A 26,153-nucleotide genomic window follows, 5' to 3' on the forward strand; every position below is an offset into this window, starting at 1 on the left:
ATGATGAACTTTGGTTCATTATTTTCTTTTTTCTCCCCCCCACCCCCACCTTCGGTTCATTATTTTCAATAGGTCTGCTCTGAGTAGGACTAGCATAGCACACAGCCCCATTGTTTCCAAGTATCAAGAACATACTCTAAAGACACTTTGGACTAGCCAGGCCTTGGTCTGATCTAGCAGTACACGTTCATGTTCTTTTTTCTTTTCTTTTTTGAAATCGTTTTTTTATTTTACAGATAAAAATTTATAACCATACACAACCATATAAAGAGATTACTCTGAATCTTAAGACTTCTCCCCATCCCCTCCATGGGTTCTATTGTCAACATTTTCAACTGCATATTATTTCTTAATCTGTATTTTATACCTACCCATATTGTCCATAGTATCTGTTACACTGTAAGGGAGATTAAACTCTGCCAATGTTTTCATCAGCTTACAGTGGTCTCCTAAATAAATTCTAAACTTTTCCCATTCTTTCTTGTCTTCTTGGTCCTTGAGCTTTCTGGTCAGTTTTGCCTTTTCAGCGTAGTCTTCCCCTTCTCTAATCTTTTTCTGGTAAGCATTTTGTTGGGTGAAGAAACCTCTCATTACACTTTCATGTTCTTACACGGGCAAGTATACTATATATCCAATGCAAATTAGTTCTGCTTTAATTATTAGGAGATGTAGTTGGTGGCTGTTAGTTGTTGTTTATGTCTGCTGCGGGTCAATTTCAGTCTTGTAGGAGCTTTTTTTAAAAAAACTAAATTACCATGATCCAATTTACAATGCAGGAGTACATACTTAGCATCTCCTAACAGTCAAAGCACAAAATAAAAAAAATCCTTCCAGTAGCACCTTAAAGACCAACTAAGTTTGTTCTTGGTATGTGCTTTCGAGCACACGAAAGCTCATACCAAGAACAAACTTAGTTGGTCTCGAAGGTGCTACTGGAAGGATTTTTTTTATTTTGTTTCAACTACGGCAGACCAACATGGCTACCTACCAGTAACTAGAGTCAATGCACAGTTCAGCAAAACAGAATACTGTACTTTTCCCTGTATAAGACGCCCCCTACTTTGAGGGACTCAAATTTAAGAAAATGGGGGGAGATGGCACAGAGTTGTTGAGCTTTTGAGGGGGGTTACCCAGGGCTGTTGAGCTTTTTTTAGGGGGAATTGCTGAAAATCACTCACACACACACTCCTCGTCTGTCCCCTCACCGGCAGAAGCTGCCAATCGCCCGCCCAATTGCCGCAGCGTCAACCAATCAACACCAACCATTGACGCAGCAACCAATAACACGCACAATAGCTGCTAACAGCTGCGGCAGCAACCAATCAAACACCCACCCTTATACCCATGTGTAAGACGACCCCCGTTTTTTAGCATGGTTTTTAAAGAAAAAAAACCTAGTCTTATACACGGAAAAGTACGGTACGTGCTCTTATTTAAGAACCTAAGGAGTCCCTTGCCAGATCAGATGAAGGCCCACCTACTCAGTAATTCTTTTTCAACAATCCCAACAACCAGCAGGTGCCAAGTGGTCCATTAGCTGATTACTGTTCAGCTTCTGCCCACCCTGGATTATGTCTCACTACAAACGTGTGTACTGGAAAGTATCCCTCACTCCCTACCTGAGCCGGTCACAGAACATATCCATGATTTCCAGCAATGACTGGACACAGAGGTCTCGGGAGAAGTCATCAAACTGAAACAGGTAAAAGAAAAGCAAGAGCTGGTGTCAAAAGAAAAGCATGCAAAACACAGACTTGGGACAGCTTCAAAAGGGAATGAAGACAAATTCACGGCATCTAAAGCTACCAGCCATGAAGGCTGGGTACTGCCAGTTGCTTGGAATCACAAGTTGGGAGTGCCGTTGTGCTCAGGTCTTGTGTGCAGGCTTCCCATAGGCACCTAGTTAGCCACTCCAAAAATAAGATACTGGGCTATATGGGCTTTTGGTCTGATTTATAAGGCTCTTCATACATTCTATGAGAAGAGAGAAATCAAAGCACGAAAAGAAAGGAAAGAACTGTGAGCTGGAAGTGCACACCTGGTCTTATAAACACAGCTAAGAGTCACAGCTGGGTGATATCTGGTTTTCAACATTGCAATATATCACCAGGTAAACATCGCAATGTCTAAAATATGGATGGAACTATGTAGAGGCGAACAGTAGGGCTGGGCGATGTCTGGTTTTCAGCTTTGTGATATATCACCAGCTAAACACTGTGCTATACTGATATATCACAATGTCCGAAATAAGGATGGAGCTATGTAGAGATTTTGGCTGGCTTCATGGTTTCTCCCACATTTAGATTTTTGCATAGCGCGCACACACACAATTTGCAATATATTGCCAGGTCAAAAATTATGAAACCAGTATCACGATACGAACTTCAAACTGTTTTGGACGATATAGACCAAGCCTAGGTCAACAGAATGACGAAACACGTGCGAGTTTAAGGAATCTAATGTGGTAGGTGGGGAAGATTGCTCCAAAAACTGTACTACTCAAGAGTAGAGTTGTGGGACAGTGTTTTTAAATACAAAATTACATCAATCTCACACTTTACATAGAAAACTGACACACTGAGGAGATGGCTAGGATAGGACCTTGAGATCCTTGTTTTCTTCCTACACAGGTTTTTGTTAATTCCCTTCCATTTGAAGTGGTGCAGTCCAAAAATACAGTACAGTTTTTTCCCCCTTTAATCAAGTGCCATACAATTTTGTATGAAATAAATAAAATAAATAAGTAGTACAGTTTATCACAGTTTCTCGAATTGAGTCCAGCAGTACACCAGTTCCAACGCATTTTTTTAGAATCAGTACTGGAGTTTCAGAATTATTTAACTCCAGCGATGTTCTGAACCAGCTGCAGCACCTCATATAGTCTAGCCTGGCTGTTACAAGAGCAATGATAATTGCACCAAGGCCATCTCTGCCTAGAAGGGGCCATGATTAGTACGCCTAGCTGATGAAAAGGCGCTTTGTCCCATGTATGCAACTCAAGCGTCTAAGGAGGGGGGGCTGGATGTAACAGAACACCCCCACCCCCAAGTTACAAACCTGCTCCTTAAGTGAGAGTGCAACTCAATCCAGAATGGGCAAAACATCAACTCCCCAATCCACTGAATCACCAACTATCCTATCAGCACCTTGGTTTTGGTTTGGATTGCATTTTGCCCTGGCTATCCATTAAAGAAATCCAGAAGTGATTTGGAGTCTTCCTGGTGCAAAACGAGGGGAGAGGGGGCAAGAGGGAGTCCACGGCAAACACCCTCTGGGGCGTACATTTTTAAACTAGGCCCACTTTGCAAATACTTTAGTAACTGACAAAGGAAACTCTGCAAAGAAACGCTAAAGGAAAAGTATCGCATGTTCCATTTGTTGTGTACCATTTGAATTTCTGCTGGCTTTTGTCTGCTAACCTCTACTCAGCCTACACTTCTACAGGGTTGGAAGCCCAGCAGTGAAGAGGATGTTTTTATATATGAGAGTTGAAGTTCAACTCCTGGTAGCTGCAGTTAATGGATCTCAAGAAGGAGGTGAGCAAGACTACCATGTGAGAGGCTCAGGAGGTCTGGATTCAGATCTGCTGCCTGTTTAAACATCATGATCTCTTTTTTCCAATTTAGCAGGGACTTTGTACACCTTTTAAAATCTCAAATTCTGTAAAGAACCCAGGATTCTGAAATAGCGACAAACCATGCCGTTTCTATTTTATTTTCTACCATATTGTGAAGCATATACTGATTCACTTGTGAAGGACTAGGAAAGAAGGGAAAGGTACATGTCTGAAAAAGAAGGCAGGGATAAACTCAGAGAATGCAAACAAGCCTCATCTCCTCTCAAAACTTCAGTTTAGCAAAACCTGCAACGTACAGTGGTGCCCCGCAAGATGAATGCCTCGCAAGACGAAAAACCCGCTAGACAAAAGGGTTTTCCGTTTTTCGATGCGCTTCGCAAGACGAATTTCCCTATGGGCTTGCTTCGCAAGACGAAAACGTCTTGCGAGTCTTGCGATTTTTTTCGCTTTCCCCCCTTTTTCTAAGCCGCTAAGCCGCTAAGCCTTTAATAGCCGCTAAGCCGCTAAACGTGCTTATCCGCTAATAGGGTTGCTTCGCAAGACGAAGAAACCGCTAGACGAAGAGACTCGCGGAACAGATTATTTTCGTCTTGCGAGGCACCACTGTATATTCTGACAGCTTTCAGCCATCAATAGTAACTACATTTGTACATAACGATGAGGGCTAGAAACATGCCATTGCTGTGCTTCTCTCCTGAGCTTACAAAAGCTGCTGGTTGTATATCATACACAATGCTGCAGTGAAGTTCCCACAATCCCTCAGTATTCACTGATGCCTTCTATCAAGGGATATTAGGAAAGAAAGCGGTGCTCAGGATTTAGGTAAAGGTAGAGAGAGAAATGCTTGAATGCTACCTTGCTGATGGCCATCAGAACTGAAGAATAGGACACCATCTGTAAACAATACAAAGGAGAGAGAGAGAGAGATGGTTACAAGCCAAAGATAACATTTAAACAAACCAATCCACAAACAAGCCTTGCCATTTCGACCGCCGAGGGGGGGCGACAAGGTCACTTAACAGGGACGCAGCTTGTTGCTCAAGCACTGGTCTGGCACAAATTTAAACAGACATTTTTAGGTGATGGCATATTTGCTTCACATCAACTTTACAGTGAGCGAGTAGAGAGGAGGAAAGAAGTTAAAAAGCAACTGAAAAGCTTCTCTCTGTGGCGAGGGGTCTTGCAAGCATCTTGTATGCACACAGCCAAGCACCTCTTGTAGTAAGAGGAAGAGAGAGGAAAGGCCATTTGTCATTTTCATCTTGGGAAAATTGCTATGTGGGAAAATGCGCTGTCAGTATCAACTTGGCGTAAGGTGAACAAAATATCCCAAGATTCTCTTTCAGACCCACAGGTCCTTTAGTAGCAACTGCTTAGTAAACATTCACTTATTTTTCTTTCTAATTGGCCAACGGCTTGTAACAACCCTTGAACTCCTAAACCAAAAATATAACATTCAAGACTACAATGGCACAGAATTCTTCAGAATTCTGCTTCTTCAGATGCACATGTTTTCCTTTTTAAAATAGCAAGTGTCTAGCGCTTGTGGTTGTAAAGATGTGCCCCAAAATGTGTGGGTGACTTATTTTGAAATTTCTGAATCCAGAAAAGGCACTTAGTAAGATTTCCAGTGGTTTGGGGTGGAGCTTCAACTCCCTGCATATCACCTTCCCCACAATTTAGCAAAACCAGAATAAATAATGCAAACTAGTAAGAACTACAGAATCATGCAAAATAAATAACTATTTGTTTATTTATTTCATAAAAAATATTCATTGTAAAAAAAAAAAAGGGGGTCAAGTACTTCAGAAAGGAAAAAAGCAGGAAAACTTTGTCAAGTTACTTAGGTCATGGTTCTGTCAAAAAATCAATTTTTAAAAAACGTACAGATTTCCTAACTAAATAATTCACCCATTAATGTGTTTACACACTCTGAAGATGAAAGGGTCTACGATGGGATTATTACCTGGGAACTAATGGCATACTTCAGATAGGACAGGAGCAGTGGGTTTGGCGATGGGCCAATCATGGCTTGCTCAAGAAGTGCTTCTGCAATTAAAAAAAGAAGGAAAAAAGGAAAGAAATTCAATCTTGGAAATGTATATACACGCTCATGAAGAATAAAGACCATTATGGCAAAGGCCTCTCACAAAACGTGGGGAACTCTCAGGAATTGCAAGGATGCTATAATATTGCATTTTCTGGCGGCGGTGGCGGCGGAGTAAATAATTCAAGGAAGAAAAGAGGCAGTTGGTGGCATTCTGGATAGGAAATGGACATCATGACCAAACACTCTCCCCATGTGCAGAAATTGCTGCAGTCAATGCAATGACCTCTGCCTGACCTCTGCGGCCTCAGATGGAAAAGGACACGTACACAGACTCTTCTCAGACCTCACCTCTGCTCGCTGGCAGCATCAGTGTTTGCAGATGCTTTTTCCTAAGACTGAAGGTGGTATGGAGGGAAGGGGCTGTGGAGACATGGCAGGCAAGATCTCTCAGCAGAATGAGCACCAACTGCTGGCATGCGCTTCCCAGTGGCAGCCTGCCAACATGCCAGATTTGGCAAGGCTGAAAGGGGCAGCATACGTCTTATCTGCTCAGTCAAGCTTTTGATTAACCATCTGAATAACTACAGGGGTGTAGGGGGGGGGGATTTTCCAAGTCAAACCCATTTTACTGTGTGCCCTTTAACTATTACTTCCCGCTCCCTTTTCGAATCACACCCAAAAAAAGGCCACAATCCCCCATTGCATGGTTGGCCCTCTTTGCCTACCGGTGTATAAATGACACAACTCGCCCGTCAGTGCCGGATTTATGTATAAGCTAAACAAGAACTTTGACTTTTTTTGTTATTCATGTTTTTATACTGTATTTTATGCTGCTTCTACAATTAAGTGTTTTAAATTTGTTGTTAGCCGCCCTGAGCCCAGTTTTCTGAACCGGGAAGGGCGGGGTATAAATAAAAAATTATTATTATTATATTAGGGCTCCACTCTCTTGGGGGCCCAATTTTTTTTTAAAAGGAAACAAAAAACCAGGATGTATATTTCCAAAATATAAGATAAAAAACAAATAAAATAAAACCTACATACAGCAACAGTGTTTTGTGTTGTGTATGGACCTATTAGGTCCACAAATTACCATATAGCATATATTAAAAAAAAAAAGACGATTTGTTGTTGACAAAGGACAGCTGGACATATAGAGCGCCCCATTACCTTCAGTCGCTTAGGGCCTCATAAAACCTAAATCCGGCCCTGCCTCACATCAACATCCACAGTGTACTCCAAAGGTCGCCAACCACAACTAGAGAGACTACGCCAAAGGCAAACTAACAATTCAGGTAATGCACACCTTCACAGTGAACAACACCCCTATCAACAATTTAGGCCCAGTGGGGGTCTACCCCAAACAGCAATCTCAGCCATTAAGTTGTTCCAGTGTCAGCAATCGCTAGGCCTAGCCAGTGGTGCTGCAGCCTATGTCTAATGCTATTGCTAATAATAATAATAATAATAATAATAATAATAATAATAATAATAATAATTATTTATTTATTTATTTATTTATATCCCGCCCTCCCCAGCCGAAGCCGGGCTCAGAGCGGCTAACAACAATAAAAGTAACACAGCATTCTAAAATCAATTCATTTCTCAGTTATCTGTATTTTGAAGTTGCCCATAGCAACAGCTACAGCCACCACAGGTGTGCCCTTTTAAGGCTGACCAGCCCACTCAAAGCCCAGTTTACTACAGTCCTTCCTAAGGTACCCTTCACAGTGTTGCCTTAGCAACCGCTAGGCCTACTCACAGTTCCATCTACCCAAAGCAGTTCACAGCATGAGGACTTCCCTCCAGTGGGCATATCCTTCATATCCATCTCCTATGACCTTTGGAGAGTTATCAATGTCAACACCGTGATTATTCCTCCTCCAACTACTACAGCTACTCACAAAGGGACCCATCTTTACAGTCCATCCATGGCCTTCATGTGGAGGAGAGTTTCCACAGCTTACGCAGACATAAAGTTGTCACGTCCAAACAAAGAACCCAAATCTTCTGTGGTTCAGCTGGAAAACTCCAGAAGTCACGCAGGAGTATTAATGATGATCACTGCGATTTATAGTTCATCATTAATCCACATGGTATGTTACAAAATTAAACAAAACAGATCCCAGCCATAAAATCTTTGCCGCCTTAAAAAAAAAAAGTGCTGTGCAAACTTAATTCCAAAGCTTGTACCGTACAAGAAAAGATAACTAAAATGACCATAAAAGTGTCATCTGGGTTTTGAAAAGAAAAGAAATTATTAAAACAGAAGAGGAATGCAAGCAACAGCCAAAAGAGAGGGAAGCCCAGAAAACTACAGGGAAGTGGTAACACAAAATTCAGTAATATAGAAGAATTCCACGTATCACATATATAATATTTCCCTAAAAAGCAAGCTTTTAGTCCTTAATGTTATGAAACCAAGTATGACAACCTGTGGACAGTGTCTACTTAGGTTTCAGGATCTAGAGGGCAACATGGTCTGAAGGTGTACCTGTATTAGAAAATTAAATCTGAAACAACTATAATTTTCACTGTGGTCCCATTCAGATGGAACAGCGAACTATGGTTTATCATTATGTGAACAAGCCAAGGAGAATCTGGGGCTTGCATGTCGTCTTCATCCTCTGGTGTGCCCATGAAGAGGGGCTCAGACACTTCCACTTCTGTTTGTAATTTACTACAGATAAGCATTATGTTCTAATCCAGACAAACAACAGATAAACTATGGTTTAACCATAGTTCTCTACTTGAGAACCGCCAACCTAGCAGTTTGAAAGCACACCAGTGCAAGTAGATAAATAAGTACTGCTGTGGCAGGAAGGTATACAGTGTTTCTGTGCACTCTGATTTCCATCACGGTGCTCCGTTGCACCAAAAGCAGTTTAGTCATGCTGGCGACATGACCCAGAAAGCTGTCTGTGGGCAAATGCCAGCTCCCTCAGCCTGAAAGCAAGATAAGCACTGCAACCCCATAGTCACCTTTGACTGGACTTAACCATCCAGAGGTCCTTTATCTTTACAGCATGATTTTAAAATAGGCTTGCTCCAAAGTTTAAACAGGACATAAGATTGATTTGAACTCTGTACTACTCATTCTTGCTCCAAGAAGACAACCAGGAGTTTTGCTCTCATAACCCCACCCATTACTTCTTCTCAATCACTCCAGTTCTAGCAATCAGAACATTAAGAGACCCCAGAACAGTTGAGTCAGTCTGACTTCCCTTAGATCCCTCCTTCTGCTTTTCTTCTTTAATTTTCAATGCACACAATGTGAAAGTGATGCTTCTAATTATTATAACTATGTGCTTTTTAATTCATTCCTATCCCACCTTTTGGGCTGTATCAGAACCACACATCAGCCCAACGATCAAAAAAACCCAAATTTAAACTTTCCAAAGCCAACTTAAAACATTGCATAAGTTTTTAGATTCGTTTTCAATGACTGCGAGATGCGCAATAAAATTGAAGAACCGGTAAGGAGATAGACCTGCTAAAGTTACAGCTCATCAAAAGGCCTTCCAGAAACAGATGAGTCTTAACAAAATGTTTGAAGGCCACTGCAAGCCAGTCTGACCAACCTCAGTTTAATTGGTTGATTAATCAACAAAAACTTTAGTTAATACACTGGCAAGAGCCTAAGCAAAGACCAATTTTAACAGAGTTGAGAATGGTCTGGCTTGCTCATAACACTAAGCCAAACTATGGCTTAGCATGAACACAGGCGTGAGGGTACCCAGAGAGGAACTTGCAGCTGCTTTATTCCTTCTCTGGGCCTGCTGCTACGAGCTAATTCATGGTTTGGCTTAGCATGTCATCTAAACCCAGGCCTTTTAGTTTGTCTTGCTCCACACAAATCACAAGCTGTAACCAAGGTTTGTTCCTGGTTTTCCAGCCCATGGCTTCTCTGAAGCAAGGCAAACCACCATGCAACATCGGATGGCTGAGAGGTGGACGGCCCCACCCACCCACCTGCCAGTGTGGCCTGCAGAGAGTTGAGGGATTTTTGGATCTGGCCCACCACCCCACCGCGTAATAAATAAAACTTGACTGAATAAATTCAGTCCCCACCCCGTAATAAATCATTGTTTGTTGAACACAAACCGTAATTTGCCTGTGAACTAAGCTGGCCATCATGCTAAACCCTGGTTTGGTAGTATGTTTGAAAAATGGTACTGGGGTACAGCAAAAAAAAAAAAGTGGATATACATCCTTTATGTGGGCAAATGGTGAGACACAAGTCAAGGCACACACAGATCTGGCAAATCGGTCTCTGTCTAATTATCTGCATTTATTTTCATAACAAGAGCAGGCAGAGGCAATGTCAGTACCAGCCTCTCTCAAAACTGCCCACAACCTGAGTCTTAAAATACAAAATAGAAAACAATTGATGAATCCAGAATATTCAGTTGCATGGTGCCCATTCACCTTAACTAATTGTCTTTTGCAGCACCAAAATGTACAACTACATTGTGATTTAGTCATGTTTACTGCCTTGTATTCTGACACAATACACATGAAATGTATTTTTCCCCCCATTTATTAAATTTCTATTCTATTCCTGGTGGAGCACAGGGTGGTACACATCAAAACAGAAAAACAATTTAAAGCATTTGAAAGCAAACAAACTACACACACACCTTCTTACACATGTGCAAGTAGCATAGCATAAGAGGGAAGAGATGGAGAATTTGAAAAAGCCACAAGACTCAAATATTACTTTTTTTATCCATTTCATAATTTGTAGCTGTCAGCTTGCTGAAGTTCTTTAGGCAGCACCCAAACTAGAGAAAATATATTTCTTTTAGGAAGCAAAAAGGTAGTTAATCCAAACCTGCAGCACCACCTGCATCATCTCTAACATGATGAACCTCCCTGTAGCGACTAAATTTAATATAATGCAGCGCTATAAAGAACTAGAAACCACCACAGTGGCTGGGGCATTTTCAGTCAAGTGCTAATATCTATGCTGTCAAAACAGTAGGCAACTGCAGTTTATTGCTTATAGGTCACAAAGTTAACTTTAGGAAAAACAAACTCAACACTTATGATTTGTACGAACTTTGAACCAGACCTGCTAAATTCAGGATGTCCCATGTAGTCCCCCGAGGAAAGAACTTTTTCATGTTTATGGCCCATTGGTAATCACTCCACCGCTCCTTCCAAGCCTGGAGGATGGCCTGTTTGAGGTTGACCACTTTCATCATCTTCCTGTCCTAAAGGAAACAGAAAAACATGACACAGCAACTCTGCCATATATCCCTGTCAAGTTTCCAGCACTCCAGTTATTATTAAACAACCCTATAACATTTTCCAGGGTGCACAGAGTAACCCCTACATCCTTTAGGCTAAGAGAACCCTTTCTCGGAGCCTTCCATGTACTTCCTGTACACAAAGATTTGAACCTGTGTTTCCCAAGCCCATACTCTTATCCCTCCCACCTCCTATATGCCATATACAGGCCCCATTTTGCTTAGACATTTGGCTTATGACAAGCTGTCTCCCTCAAAGAACAGTACTTGACATTCAAATGTTAGAGGCAGTCAAATCCTGTCCTCTATTTCCACTTCCAGAAAATACATTTGAAAAGCAGGTAGTGCCATATGGTGCTAGGTGAGTTAGGGAAGGAAGCATTCACAATCATTCATATAGCTTGTGCACATACATAAGCATGTCCAGGTTTTAGATAGGTCGTTATTCTACAGCAGCACCTCTGACCAGCCCACTGGTTTTAAACAATGCAATCCTATACATGTTTTTAATCAGGATGTAAGTCCCTCTGTGTTCAAAAGAACCAATTCTCTAATTATGTTTATGACTGCAGCCTGAGTGACTATGTCAGGCATCCCATTTAATTACTGATGACCAAAGGCATAAATTCCTTTGCTTAAAATATAGCGTGATTTTGCAATTTAATGTTGCAAATGATCAAAAACAAGTCTCTGAACCTTGCTTCAAATGTTGCATGCCTGTACAAATGCAGCAAATATGAAATGGCACTGGTAGGTCTTGCAAATTGGGTGGTAGAAAAAGTGGGAAACCTGAATTCCTGGTTTATACTCCCAGGCCTAGGGAGGAAATCATTTTCGCATGTCAAATTCTAATGCTTTTTTTCTAAGAAACAGAAGGGCTGAGCTACAGAAAGCAGAAGATATTTGATAAATCCCACCATTCTATCTGGTTTGCCTGACCCAGAACCAAAATAAATAAATGAGATCAGCAGGACAGGTAGACCACATTTGCACATCACTCTAATCCATCCCCCATTTGCTGCAGGTAGGATAGAGAAGAATCAGGTCTGCTGGATCAGGCCCAGTTCAGGTCTCCCTACCCCTGTGACATACATTCTGTTAAGCTCATCTCAAGAAGGATATGTAGCTGGAAAAGGTGCAGAAAGAGGCAACCCAAATGATCAAGTGGTTAGAGTACTTTTCCCAGAAGGAATAAATCACTTAGGTGGGGGGTTTTTAGGAAAGAAAGAAAATGAAGAGTGGACATGAAGTGGAGAAAATGGCGACCCATAGTACTACAATATAGTCACACAACGAACTTGATTTGTAGATGATTCTTGTCAGACTTAAGTCCTTCATCACCACAATGTATAATTGATTTAGTCTCGCTGTCACAAGATGTGGTGATAGTTTTAAAAAGGGATTAGACAAATTTAAGGAAGAAAAAAATATATGAATGCCTATTAGTCATGATGCCTATATGGAGCGTCCATATTCTTGTTGTAAACCACTGAAATCCAGTTGGAAGGTGCTAACAGCTGGGAAGGGCCACTATCTTCAAACCAAGCTTGTAGGCATCCTAGAGGTGTCTATTGGCCACTGTGGGAAAGCAGATGCTGAATTAGATGGACCTTTCATCTGATCCAGCAGGCCTCTGCTTACGCCTCTTTTGGGAAAATCCCAGTTTACTAGTAAACCAGCAGAGCTGGCTGGTCCTATGTTTACAAGACCAGAACAGGTGAGAAGCAGGCATTCACGTCAGCTTACATCTGCTCAGAAAAAAGGGCTTTTTCACAAGCCAGTATTTGCTGTTAAATATACACTCACAGAGCCATTACTAACCATCGCTCCTGAATGAGCATATGTTTATGAGACACGTTTTAGGCTGTAAACTCCTCAGCAAGTGAAACCTGTCCTCTTTAAAGCACAATGAACACTGGATGGTGCACTCTGAAGATACAACAACATATCATAATCCCCACTTTACAGTTGTACTTGTAAAACATGTTGAGAATCCATTCCTGTGCATCATGCTTATTTGGAAGTTTCACTGAGTCTAACCGTGTCAACCTTAGGTTACATTACAAAAAAAAGAGTAATCCATGAAGTGGTTGTTAACCAACGCATGAGACAAGTAAAACGATATGAAATATCTTCATCTCACATTTGAATAACTACCTCCAGCTACTCCTCATATATTAGGGAGGTCTGAGAACCCAGGTCAAAGACACTAGTCCTTAAAAAAAAATCCTAGGAAAATAATGTAGACTAGAAAAGAGATTGGGAGAAGGCAGATCATAGCAAACCGCTAGCTTATTTATGTTGGACTACCTGGCACTTGCTAAGATTCTTACAAATAAATAAATGATGCTGGACCTTGGTCTAAGCCAGCAAGACGCTTTTCATACTTTGAAACAAGAACAAGTACTCAAGATTACTTAATACACACCATTTAGGCCTGATTTGGAGATCCTGAGTTATCTGTATTCTGGATTTGCCCGTAGCAACATGCTTACTTGGGAGTAAATCCCGTTAAATTCAGAGGGACTTTATTCCATATGCACACATATGGGATTCCCTGTTAAATTCTGAACACATCGGACGTGGTGCATTCATTCAACAAATACAGAGATCGCGAAAAGCTGAAGATAGTTTGAACCGGAATTAAAACAAAGGCGGGAGATTGGGGTGCCCGGGTGCTATAACTAGCTCTGGCAAGGAGAACTGGTTGGCCAAAGCAGGATTTGGCCGCTAAAAGGAAAAAATGCGCTGCCAACACTTACCGATTTCCTTTCCTGTACAAAAGAAACACAATTGTCTTAGTTCCTGGGCTCCGCCATCTTTGCACCTAACAAAGAACCTTTCCCGGATTGGCTGGGATCCACCCGTAAGCCGCACGGGCTTCTGGGAAGTGTAGTTTTTAGGCTGCGAGACTGAGCACGCTTACAAAGGCAAAAAGGCTGTTGAACAGACTTTGTTAATGGGTTTACTTTAGCGTGATTATTTAAGAGTATGGGCTATAATTTCCGTATAATCTGTAAATCAACACTGCATAGAAACAAATGAGGACGAGTGGATTTTCAGTTATGTTTTCCCTCTTACTTATCAGGATTTCCCCCCCTTTATTTAATGTCATTAGCCAGTTGAAACTTACGAGCTGAAGTCCAAATGCTATAAAAGCCACACCTGCTGAATTTATGGTTGTCATCATGAGCATGTAATCCTCTACATGAGAGAGTGCTGCCAGGGAGGAAGGTGTTGTTAACCTCAAGTCTTTGGCAAGTGAAGCCTCCATTTAACTACTGTATTATGACTAATAGCCATTGACTGAACAGTTCAAGTCTGCAGCTTGATAAGCAGGCATTGGAAGCTGATCAAGCTTAACTCTGTTGCCGTCAAGCCGACTGCAAAACAGCCTAGGCTGCTTTCTCCTGGTCAATTGGCAACCTGAGAAGCTCCTGCACACCACTTTGGGTTCTAGGATAGAATAAAGGCAGGATATAAATGCAAAACAGCAACAGCGCACATGAAAATATTTTAACGGTCATATTTATGAATATGTATTTTAATATTTGGTTGGAAGCCACACAGAGTGGCTGGGGAAGCCCAGCCAGATAGGCGGGGTATAAATAATAAATTATTATTATTATGAAGTCGAAGAGTATATTTCATTCAAAAATAACTTGCTACAATGATCTGAGAGAGGCACTGTACTATTAGAATAGTACTAATCTTTCTTCCACTAAAAGTACAATAGAACCATACATTCAGCCCAACAGAATATGCCATAATTTTTGACACAGAGGCAGCTGATCGCAAGGAGGCAAAGCATTAGCTGCAAATATAATTATCAATAAATTGTTTATATGGAGTCATCCATTGAAAGAATGAGTGGACAGATCACTGCCCCAGGAGGTCTACAATCAAAAAATAACCCAAAGGAGACAAGAGAGGAAGGGGGTGGGAAATAGAGGTAGGGGGATTAAGGGAAAGAATATGCAATTACTGTGGTTGCATGCATTTAGACTTAGTTGTAGTAGGGGGTGGGGACTAGGTCTAGGGGTTTGCATCAAGGAAGCCACAGGAAAATGAAACATGCAGGAGAGAAATTAATCATGGCAGGGCAGGCAGCTTCTCTTTACTAACACCTAATACTGTACTTTTTATTTGTGTTTGCATTTTCAATCGGTAATATCAAGCAACTCATCAAAACATCCAGCATGCATTGAAAAGACCAATAAATTGCAGTTGTAGGCTGTGTACACACTATACTTTCAAAGCACATTATTTCCTTCAAATAATTATGGGCAGTACAGTTTATCCTTCACAGTTCCCAGCAAAGCCTCTCCTCCGTCCAGCAATCTGATTCAAAGAGCATCTCTCTTCTTTCCTACCTTCCAAGAAAGACACATTTTCCCCACCCAGGTATCACAACTTCTGACTATTGCAGCATCCATTTCTGTCACATGCTGCTCCATTTGCAGCAGAGGACTCTACAGTGTTCGCCATCTGCCTGGAAGAATCAGGCAGTGATGTGGAAAGGGACCTGAGGAGGTGGAGAGATTGATTCACCAGCAGCGTGTGATCCTGCTGAGCTGTCAGCTTTTTACCCAGGGAATGGATGTTGTCACAGATGTGACCTGGACTTTCTCAGAATACCAGCAACCTGCTGGAATATGCTCTAATCTTATAATTAAGAGGTTACCTATATCGATTCCACTGCCCTAAAACGAAAGGTGGTGTATAATAAGTCTTAATTTTGTGGGGCAGCAAATCTTAGCCGTTCATATGTTTATGAATTAATCTAAGTGGCAGAGAGTGGGTGGCACTGTGGTCTAAAACACTGAGCCTCTTGAGCCTGCTGATTGGAAGGTTGGTGGTTCAAATCTGCATGACGGGATGAGCTCCCGTTCTGTCCCAGCTTCTCCCAACCTAGCAGTTTGAAAGCACACCAGTGCAAGAAGATAAATAGGTACCACTGCGGCGGGAAGGGAAACAGCGTTTCCGTGTGCTCTGGCTTCCGTCACAGTGTTCTGTAGGCAGATGATACCCAGCTCTACCTCTCTTTCAAATCAGAACCAGTGAAGGCGGTGAAGGTCCTGTGTGAGTGCCTGGAGGCGGTTGGAGGATGGATGGCGGCTAATGGATTGAGGTTGAATCCTGACAAGACAGAAGTACTGTTTTTGGGGGACAGGGGGCGGGCTGGTGTGGGGGATGCCTGGTCCTGAATGGGGTAACTGTGCCCCTGAAGGACCAGGTGCACAGCCTGGGAGTCATTTTGGACTCTCAGCTGTCCATGGAGGCACAGGTCAATTCTGTATCCAGGGCAGCTGTCTACCAACTCCACCTGGTACGCAGGCTGAGACCCTACCTGCCCACGGACTGTCTCGCCAGAGTGGTGCATGCTCTAGTTATCTCCCGCTTGGACTACTGCAATGCACTCTACGTGGGGCTACCTTTGAAGGTGACTCGGAAACTACAACTAATCTAGAATGCGGCAGCTAGACTGGTGACTGGGGGCGGCCGCCGAGACCACATAACACCGGTCTTGAAAGACCTACATTGGCTCCCAGTACGTTTCCGAGCACAATTCAAAGTGCTGGTGTTGACCTTTAAAGCCCTAAACGGCCTCGGCCCAGTATACCTGAAGGAGCGTCTCCACCCCCATCGTTCTGCCCGGACGCTGAGGTCCAGCGCCAAGGGCCTTCTGGCGGTTCCCTCATTGCGAGAAGCAAAGCTACAGGGAACCAGGCAGAGGGCCTTCTCGATAGTGGCGCCTGCCCTGTGGAACGCCCTCCCATCAGATGTCAAAGCGATAAATAACTACCTGACATTCAGAAGACATCTTAAGGCAGCCCTGTTCAGGGAAGTTTTTAATCTGTGATATTTTAGTGTATTTTTGGTTTCTATGGAAGCCGCCCAGAGTGGCTGGGGAAACCCAGCCAGATGGGCAGGGTACAAATAATAAATTATTATTATTATTATTATTATTATTATTATTATTATTATGACTATGAACACCTCCCTTGTTCTCTTAGAATGGCAATGGTGCCCTCCTGAGAGATGCCAGAACTGAGTTCCAGCAAGTTCCAGCTGAAAAAAGCCCTGGGGACAGGCTTTTGTTTAACCTTCACCTTAAGGGATGAATCCAGATTAAATGGGATGACTCCCCGCAAAGAATACTGGGAACTGTAGTTTACCCTCCCAGAGCTACAATTCCTAGCATTCTTAACAAACTACAGTTCCTAGGATTATTTGGGAGAAGTCATGTGGATTCTGCAAAAAATAATAATTACCAGTACATGCATGAGGAGCACCAGTTCCACAATAAACACCCATCAGAAGAACCCAACGCTGTCAATGAAACAGGTAACTCACATCCATTGTGGGTTTGGGCCTAGCTTTAGAACTGAAACTGCATTTGTCACCCAGGTAGATGGTAACAGGCTGGATGTTGGCCAAAAACAAACTTGGCCCCAACAAGATGGAAGTTCTGAGGTTGGATGGGTTACATGTTTGAAATTAGGTCTTCATCCAGTATTAGATGGGGTTGCACGGCCTCTGAAGGATCAGGTTAGTAGTTTGGGAGGTGATTTTAGATTTACGGTAGCTTTGTCATGAGATACCTAAATAACCTCAGTACATTTCACCATTTTGGTTGGATGTTCTAACTGCAACCTCTCCCAAGAGACAGAGTGAAGTGTTTGTCACAGACAGCTGACTTTGCTTGTCATTAAAGGGCAGCAATTTGAGAAGGATGTGATGTTTTATCGTGTTTTTAATATTCTGTTGGGACCCACCCAGAGTGGCTGGGGCAAGCCAGTCAGATGGGCAGCATACAAATAATACTAATATTAATAATATGATATTGACAAGCTGGAACGTGTGCAGAGGAGGGCAACCAAGATGATCACGGGCCTGGAAACCAAGCCTTATGAGGAACGGTTGAGGGAGTTGTAATGTTTTGCTTAGGGAAGAGGAGACTGAGAGGATATATGATAGCCATCTTCCAATATCTAAAGGGCTGTCATATGGAAGATGGAGCAAGCTTGTTTTCTTCTGCTCTGGAGGGTAGACCCATACCAATGCATTCAAGTTATAAGAAAGGAGATTCCGACTAAACATCAGGAAGAACTTTCTGAAGGGAATAGCTGCTTGACAGTGGAATGGACTCCCTCGGGAGGTAGAGGACTCTCCTTCCTTGGAGGTTTTTCAGCAGAGACTGGATGGCTGTCTGGCACAGATGCTATAGTTGAGATCTGTGCATTGCAGGGGGTTGGACTAGAATCACGGGTCCTGTTAGCTAGGAATGATGGGAGTTGTAGTTCCAAAACATCTGGAGGGCCAAGTTTGGCCATGCCTGGTCACTAGATGATCCTCAGAGTTGCCACTCTACAATTCAGTTTACAGTGGTACCTCAGGTTAGGAACTTAATTTGTTCTGGAGGTCTGTTCTTAACCTGAAACTGTTATTAACCTGAGGTACCACTTTAGCTAATGGGGCCTCCCGCTTCCGCTGCGCCACCGCCATGTGATTTATGATCTCATCCTGAAGCAAAGTTCTTAACCTGAGGTGCTATTTCTGGATTAGTGGAGCCTGTAACCTGAACCATCTGTAACCTGAAGCGTCTATAACCTGAGGTACCACTGTATTTTTATTTTTACTCCTAGGGAGAGCTGCTTGGGGGATTTTCTCCCTCAGGTACCAAAACAACTTACTGGAAACCTATCCCATAAGTGTTGCTAGCTTTGCTAGGACCCAATACAGCTGGCTGATTTGGTGATGGATAGCTTTAACTGAAGATTCAGGTAGGTAGCCATGCTGGTCTGACGCAGTTGAAATAGATATATATATATAGATATATATATAGATATTTGCTTTCGTAGATTTTCACGGGTACAGGAATGCAGGTTTTGGTGTCCTCGGGTGTCTTCCCGTGTAAAAGTTGGGGTGTCTAGGCGACGTTTCGACGAGGTCTCACTCGTCATCTTCAGGGTGGTGCTTTCGGCTTCTTGTTACTGGAACAGAGCAGGATCTCAGTGTTTGAGTTCCTATAAATACTGTTGAGGGGGTGTGGTGTATAGCCTCCAATGTTCTGGGCAGAGAGGAAGTTCCCAGGCTAGTGTGCCTTTTCTTCTTTTGTTCCTTAATTACTTGAGGGATATCTTGAGTGATTTCTTGAGTGATATCCTGAGTACCACTTAGGTGGGTCATTAGGTGTGGATTAGTTGCTAAAGTCTTTGTGTCTTGACCTCTTGAACTTTGTGAAGAGTTTTTCTGAGAAGATGGCTGTACTGCACTTAGTTGTGCTCTGGCTTGGCTTCGTGTATAGGGGCGAGCTGTGGTTTTGTGGCCTGTGTCAGCCAGATCTGTGTAGGGATTGCAGGGGGGTGCAGCATCCGGAGGTGCCACCATGGTTTGGCTACTGGATGGTGTCTGTAATTTATCTGTGGAGAGGGTCTGGGTTTGGGTCTGGTGTGGTTGATTGGTGATAGCGTTCTGTGTGCCTCTGGATCTGGTGTCAGTTTTTGTGGGGAGGGCTAATTTCCAGATGTCTGGCAAGCGGGATGTGTCGTCACGCTTGTTCATGTTGTGAGGGTGTTTCTCTATCTCGATGGCTTCCATGATTATTCTCTTGTGGTGATGTTCCATGTTAAAGAGCAATTTGGAATCTGCAAAATTAATTTCGTGTCCTGTTTCTTTCATGTGTTGGAAAAGAGAGGAAGTTTTTTCTTCTTTTTTGACGGCATTCTTGTGTTCTGCGATACGTGCATTTATTCGTCTGTTTGTTTGTCCAATGTACGTGGCTGGGCAGACTTTGCAGGGTATTTCATAGACCCCTTGGTTTTCCAACTGGATTTTATCCTTGGGGTTTCTGAGGATATTGGCTATTTTTTGGTTGGTGCAAAAGGCTGTTTTGATATTGTGTTTATGGAGGATTTTGCTAATTTTATCTGTAGTGCCCTTGATATAAGGAAGGAGGGCCATGCCATTGTTTTCTTCTGTGTCTTGGTTTTTGGGGGGTGTTTCTTTTTGGATTAGCTTCGTAACCCTGTTTTGCTGGTATCCATTGGCAATTAACACATTTGAGAGATTCTGTAACTCAGTTGTCAAGTGGTCTTTGTCAGCCAGGCGTTTGGTTCTGGAGATGAGAGTCTTGGCTACGGAGTTTATTTGTGCAGGGTGGTGGTGTGATTGTGCATGTAAGTAGCGGTTGGTGTGTGTTTTTTTCCGGTAGATAGTGTGTCCTAGGGAGCCATCAGGTTTTTTGTAGATTAGGACGTCAAGGAAGGGAAGTTGGTTGTTGGCTTCTATTTCCATAGTGAATTGTATTTTGGGGTGTAGGCTGTTGAGATGTGTGAGGAAGCTATCCAGTTTTTCCTTCCCGTGTGGCCAAATTACAAAGGTGTCGTCAACATATCTGAGCCAAAGTTTGGGTTTGTGTTCTGACTTGTCTAAAGCATTGGTTTCAAAGTGTTCCATGTACAGGTTTGCGATGACCGGTGAGAGGGGTGATCACATCGGACTACCAAGCAAAACTATCAAACCTACTCCAAGATCCTACCTACCAACCTATAAAAACAGATCCCACCACCTATCTGGAAAAAAACACCAAATCCAAAATAAAAGCCTCTCCTATCAGTGAAGAAATCCAGCTAAGAATCATCCCCAGAGAAAAATCATCCAGATGCCCCAAACTCTACGGCCTCCCCAAGATACACAAAGAAGGAACACCACTCAGACCAATAGTCAGCTCCATAGGCTCACCTCTACAAAATCTCGCTAAATTTCTCGCCAAGCAACTTCAGCCCTATGCAGAATCCATCTCTTCACACGTTCCAAACTCCTTCCAGTTCATAGAAACAATAAAGAAGCAAAACCTACATCCTAATGACCTACTTGTGAGCTTCGATGTTGTATCTCTCTTCACACAAGTGCCCATTAATGAAGCCTTGACAGCCATTCAAAACAAATACAATCCCCCCGAATACATCTTGGACCTGACCAACCACTGCCTAACCAACACGTACTTCATCCACAATGGACAAAGATACAAACAGATAGAAGGAGCACCTATGGGATCACCCCTCACCGGTCATCGCAAACCTGTACATGGAACACTTTGAAACCAATGCTTTAGACAAGTCAGAACACAAACCCAAACTTTGGCTCAGATATGTTGACGACACCTTTGTAATTTGGCCACACGGGAAGGAAAAACTGGATAGCTTCCTCACACATCTCAACAGCCTACACCCCAAAATACAATTCACTATGGAAATAGAAGCCAACAACCAACTTCCCTTCCTTGACGTCCTAATCTACAAAAAACCTGATGGCTCCCTAGGACACACTATCTACCGGAAAAAAACACACACCAACCGCTACTTACATGCACAATCACACCACCACCCTGCACAAATAAACTCCGTAGCCAAGACTCTCATCTCCAGAACCAAACGCCTGGCTGACAAAGACCACTTGACAACTGAGTTACAGAATCTCTCAAATGTGTTAATTGCCAATGGATACCAGCAAAACAGGGTTACGAAGCTAATCCAAAAAGAAACACCCCCCAAAAACCAAGACACAGAAGAAAACAATGGCATGGCCCTCCTTCCTTATATCAAGGGCACTACAGATAAAATTAGCAAAATCCTCCATAAACACAATATCAAAACAGCCTTTTGCACCAACCAAAAAACAGCCAATATCCTCAGAAACCCCAAGGATAAAATCCAGTTGGAAAACCAAGGGGTCTATGAAATACCCTGCAAAGTCTGCCCAGCCACGTACATTGGACAAACAAACAGACGAATAAATGCACGTATCGCAGAACACAAGAATGCCGTCAAAAAAGAAGAAAAAACTTCCTCTCTTTTCCAACACATGAAAGAAACAGGACACGAAATTAATTTTGCAGATTCCAAATTGCTCTTTAACATGGAACATCACCACAAGAGAATAATCATGGAAGCCATCGAGATAGAGAAACACCCTCACAACATGAACAAGCGTGACGACACATCCCGCTTGCCAGACATCTGGAAATTAGCCCTCCCCACAAAAACTGACACCAGATCCAGAGGCACACAGAACGCTATCACCAATCAACCACACCAGACCCAAACCCAGACCCTCTCCACAGATAAATTACAGACACCATCCAGTAGCCAAACCATGGTGGCACCTCCGGATGCTGCACCCCCCTGCAATCCCTACACAGATCTGGCTGACACAGGCCACAAAACCACAGCTCGCCCCTATACACGAAGCCAAGCCAGAGCACAACTAAGTGCAGTACAGCCATCTTCTCAGAAAAACTCTTCACAAAGTTCAAGAGGTCAAGACACAAAGACTTTAGCAACTAATCCACACCTAATGACCCACCTAAGTGGTACTCAGGATATCACTCAAGAAATCACTCAAGATATCCCTCAAGTAATTAAGGAACAAAAGAAGAAAAGGCACACTAGCCTGGGAACTTCCTCTCTGCCCAGAACATTGGAGGCTATACACCACACCCCCTCAACAGTATTTATAGGAACTCAAACACTGAGATCCTGCTCTGTTCCAGTAACAAGAAGCCGAAAGCACCAGCCTGAAGATGACGAGTGAGACCTCGTCGAAACGTCGCCTAGACACCCCAACTTTTACACGGGAAGACACCCGAGGACACCAAAACCTGCATATATAGATATATATATATATAATTGTCCAGTAGCACCTTAAAAACCAACTAAGTTTGTTCTTGGTATAAGCTTTCGTGTGCAATCACACTTCTTGAGATACACTACAGTGTACTAAGAACAAACTTAGTTGGTCTCTAAGATGCTACTGGACAATTTTGTATATATATTTTAACTGAAGATGGTAAACTTTAATTGGCAGGTAATGGCCAAGCTTCGTTTTCTTATGCTGGCTCAGATATAGTACTGTAACATAAAATTAAAATGTTCTTTGAGTGGTAGCCCTTGTTTATTAAATTGTTTTTTATATATATATATAAATATTTATTAGAATTTTTAGAAAAAAGAATACAATAATAATAAACATTATAGCTTTGTTTTAACAAAGTTTCATGATATCCTTGAACTTCCTCACGTCTCCCGCTCCCATTTACATCTTTAATAAATTTTTGTCAGGCAAATTATCATCTTATTTCCAAATCTATAACCACTTACTTAAATACAATAAAATAATTCTCCTACTAATTGTTTCTCTTAATCTCTCTTATCATCAATTCTTAATCTATTTTGGTGATGGCCAATTATTTATAACCAAGCATCCTTCTTAACATTCCACTAAATCACAATATTTCTACAGGTAAATCTTGAATTTCTTCCAATCTTCTTCAATCCTTTCTTCTCCCAGGTCTCGGATTCTGCCAGTCATCTCCGCCAGTTGCATATAGTCCATCAGTTGCGTCTGCCATTCTTCCAGTGTGGGTAGATCTTGAGTTTTCCAGTTCTTAGCGAGTAGTATCCTTGCTGCTGTTGTTGCGTACATGAAAAATGTTCTATCTTTCTTTAACACCTTCTGGTCGACAATGCCCAGAAGAAAGGCCTCTGGTTTCTTAGTGAAGGTATACTTAAATACCTTTTTCAGCTCATTATATATCATTTCCCAGAAGGCCTTCACTTTAGGGCAAGTCCACCAGAGGTGGAAGAATGTTCCTTCATTTTCTTTACATTTCCAACATTTATTGTCAGACGAATGGTATATTCTGGCAAGTTTAACTGGCCAAATTGTTAAGTCATGTTTTGCTTGCGTCAATCTCTCCGAAAGGCACTGTTGCGTAAATTGTGTCAGTATGCAAATCAATTAATTGATTACATTTTAAAACAGTGAATTTAATCCACTAATTTTGTTAATAAGTTGACAGCCCTAGATAATGGATCTTTACCCACGTCTAGAACGTGGGCTGAGATCCAATTATCCCATTTGCTCAGGCTCGCTTCCGATGATTTCCCTCCAACATATTCCGCCGCCCCCCCCCATTCCCACAGCCCCAAATTACAATCTATATTCTAAACAGCTGGGCAGTTCTAAAGCGCATTCTGCCGATTTGGAGCACAAATTAGAGGGAGAAAACAAAATCTGATATACCCCCCCTCCTTTCCTTTTTTCAGATGAAGCTGCAGGGAAAATGTGTAAAATGTTTACTCAGTTGCAACATCATGTTGGGAATAAAAATAATACTAAAAAATGGAAGAAAGGGGGAGGCCTTGCTAGGTCTCCAGTAAAGCTGTAGGAGGTCTTCTGTTCTTAATAGAACAAGGATGGAACAGATATTGTCCTATGAATGAAAAAGTTCTGCCAAGGATAATTGGGTTGTGGGGTGTGGGGAGAATAACTGGATGATATGAATAACAAGGAGGGGCTTGCATCATGGCATCATAATGCACATTAAACAAAAGACTTTATTTATTATCACTGCAGAATTTTTCCACGGCAAAGCTACATCTGAGTCTGGGAATGGGCCCCAGAATCTGTTTTTCTGTGACATGTTTTCAGCAGTGGGACATGTGAAACATTAATAAGGCACACAAAGGAGGGGGCAGAGCTTAGCAGTACAGCGTATACCAGGGGTAGGCAAACTACGGTCCGCGGGCTGGATCTGGCCCAATTGCCCTCTGGATCCGGCCCGCAAACGGTTCTGCAATCACCACTTGGATTGGCGTGGTCGCCATTTTTTTCCATTTTTCTTCGGGCGCCATTTGCAATTCACCCCCCTCACCGTGGCGGCGCCTCCTCCCTTCTCCCTCCTTCCCTCTTCCTGGCTTCTCCCCACCCTGCGGAGGAAGGGGGCTGGGCTTTGATAGGAATCCTTGCTGCCTGCCCACCGGCCTCTCCCCACGGCCATGCTGTGGGCTGGAGCTTGGTGCGCCTGCTGGCCCTGTGCCTGGCGCCTGGGAAAGCTGTCCCGAAAAGGAGAGGTGCCGCCACCGTTGCCGGCTCCCAACTGCAGGCAGAGCGGCGGAGGAGGTAGGCTGGGGGGGAAAGAAGCCCCCTCCGCTGCGTGCGCGTAGTCCGGCCCGCCACTAGATCTGGGGGACGGTGAACCGGCCCCCTCCCAAAAAAAGTTTTCTGACCCCTGGTGTATACTCTGCATGCATCAAAGTTGTGGGTTTGATCCCTGGTATCTACATTCTGAAAAGTTAACAGCTGGAAGAACTGGGAACTACTTTTACCCGAGGCCTTGGGAAGCATCTACCACTCAATAGGCAATACTGGACTAAATAGCAGACCCTCCAAGTGCCCCTGTTTTCCAGTCCCGGATTTACAGAAGCCATCCCGGTTTCTGATTTGATCTTGGAATGTCCTGCTTTTCCTTAGGTCGTCCCTATTTTCATCAGATAAATATTGCAGGGTATGGAGTTATGCAACCCGTTAGCCAAGGGGGTAAGTATACAACCTTTAGAAGACATCTGAAGGCAAAACTTTGCCAGGAAGAAATTCAGCAGGACAAGCTTTTCCCCACATTTCCATAACTGCTGAATTTCTGGCTGCTGTGCCGTTGTTAAAAGGCACACCAAGCTTGCCAGGAGCGAAACCGACAATGACATTCCACACCCATTCACAAAAAAGTGTGGGGAAAACACAAGCTTTGCTCCAGGTGAGCTGTTGAATCCAGGCCAGGAATTGCTTGAGGCCTTACCTGAACAGGTATGGGGGGGGACCTCATCAACAGGAATGTGAGCCAAAGGGACCCCACCCACATGCCTTGAGGCCTGATATCCTTCATTTTATTGGAAAGGAGCCAGAGAACTTGGACTGGACAGGGTGGGAGGTTGATGGCAGCGAGAAAGATATGGGGCAGGGTGCAAAGGGCTTTCTAGCAATTATAAAAGCTGTGCTCCAGATAGCTCTGCACACTTCTGAAATCAGTCCTGGCAGCAGCATCTGAGGCTGGGAGTCATAATGTTGCAGTGCGATTCCCCCACCCCTTCTGCTATGCCTCAAGTCGCTCTCTGTTTCTTTGAACTATCATTATTAATAACTAACAGAATGCCCATAATTATGGCAAACTCTCTCTGTGTGTGTTCGTGCGTGTGCATGTTTGCAGGGAGGGTTCATGCCTTGCAAGGCTGTCTGGTGGGTGGTTACTTGTCTTTGAGGACCTAGTCACCCACTCTCGGGAACGGTGAGCAAGTTTTTGGTCCGTTTTTGTAAATCCGCCCCCCCCTTAAGGACCAGATTCAAAGCGTTTCAAGGGCTGTGGCCAGCCCCTAGACGAGGGGGTGGCCTGTCCTGTTTTGAGGCCTGAGACAAAATGGGAAGGTGCTGCCTT

General features: G+C 43.1%; 1 protein-coding gene across 7 annotated transcripts in view; it reads right to left on the minus strand.

Moving 5' to 3' along the window:
* The window catches only part of MED24 (mediator complex subunit 24), a 51,403-nt gene extending 37,658 nt beyond the window's left edge, over window positions 1-13,745 (minus strand). For 6 of the 7 annotated variants that reach the window (XR_014162536.1, XM_081886226.1, XM_081886225.1 and 3 more), the window contains exons 1-5: window positions 13,642-13,745; window positions 10,702-10,843; window positions 5,544-5,626; window positions 4,433-4,471; window positions 1,620-1,693 (exon numbers count right to left, since the gene is read on the minus strand). Coding sequence is in view for 6 of the 7 variants with exons in the window: in XM_081886226.1 (XP_081742352.1) it covers window positions 1,620-1,693; window positions 4,433-4,471; window positions 5,544-5,626; window positions 10,702-10,834 (329 nt within the window). In the remaining variant the exon portion in view is untranslated. The remainder of the gene's footprint in view (window positions 1-1,619; window positions 1,694-4,432; window positions 4,472-5,543; window positions 5,627-10,701; window positions 10,844-13,641) is intronic. The other variant, XM_081886222.1, reaches the window with a different exon arrangement.
* Window positions 13,746-26,153: the final 12,408 nt, after the last annotated feature.

The sequence above is a fragment of the Podarcis melisellensis genome (genome assembly GCF_964234715.1).
Source record: "Podarcis melisellensis genome assembly, chromosome: 13".
Taxonomy (NCBI): Eukaryota; Metazoa; Chordata; class Lepidosauria; order Squamata; family Lacertidae; genus Podarcis; species Podarcis melisellensis.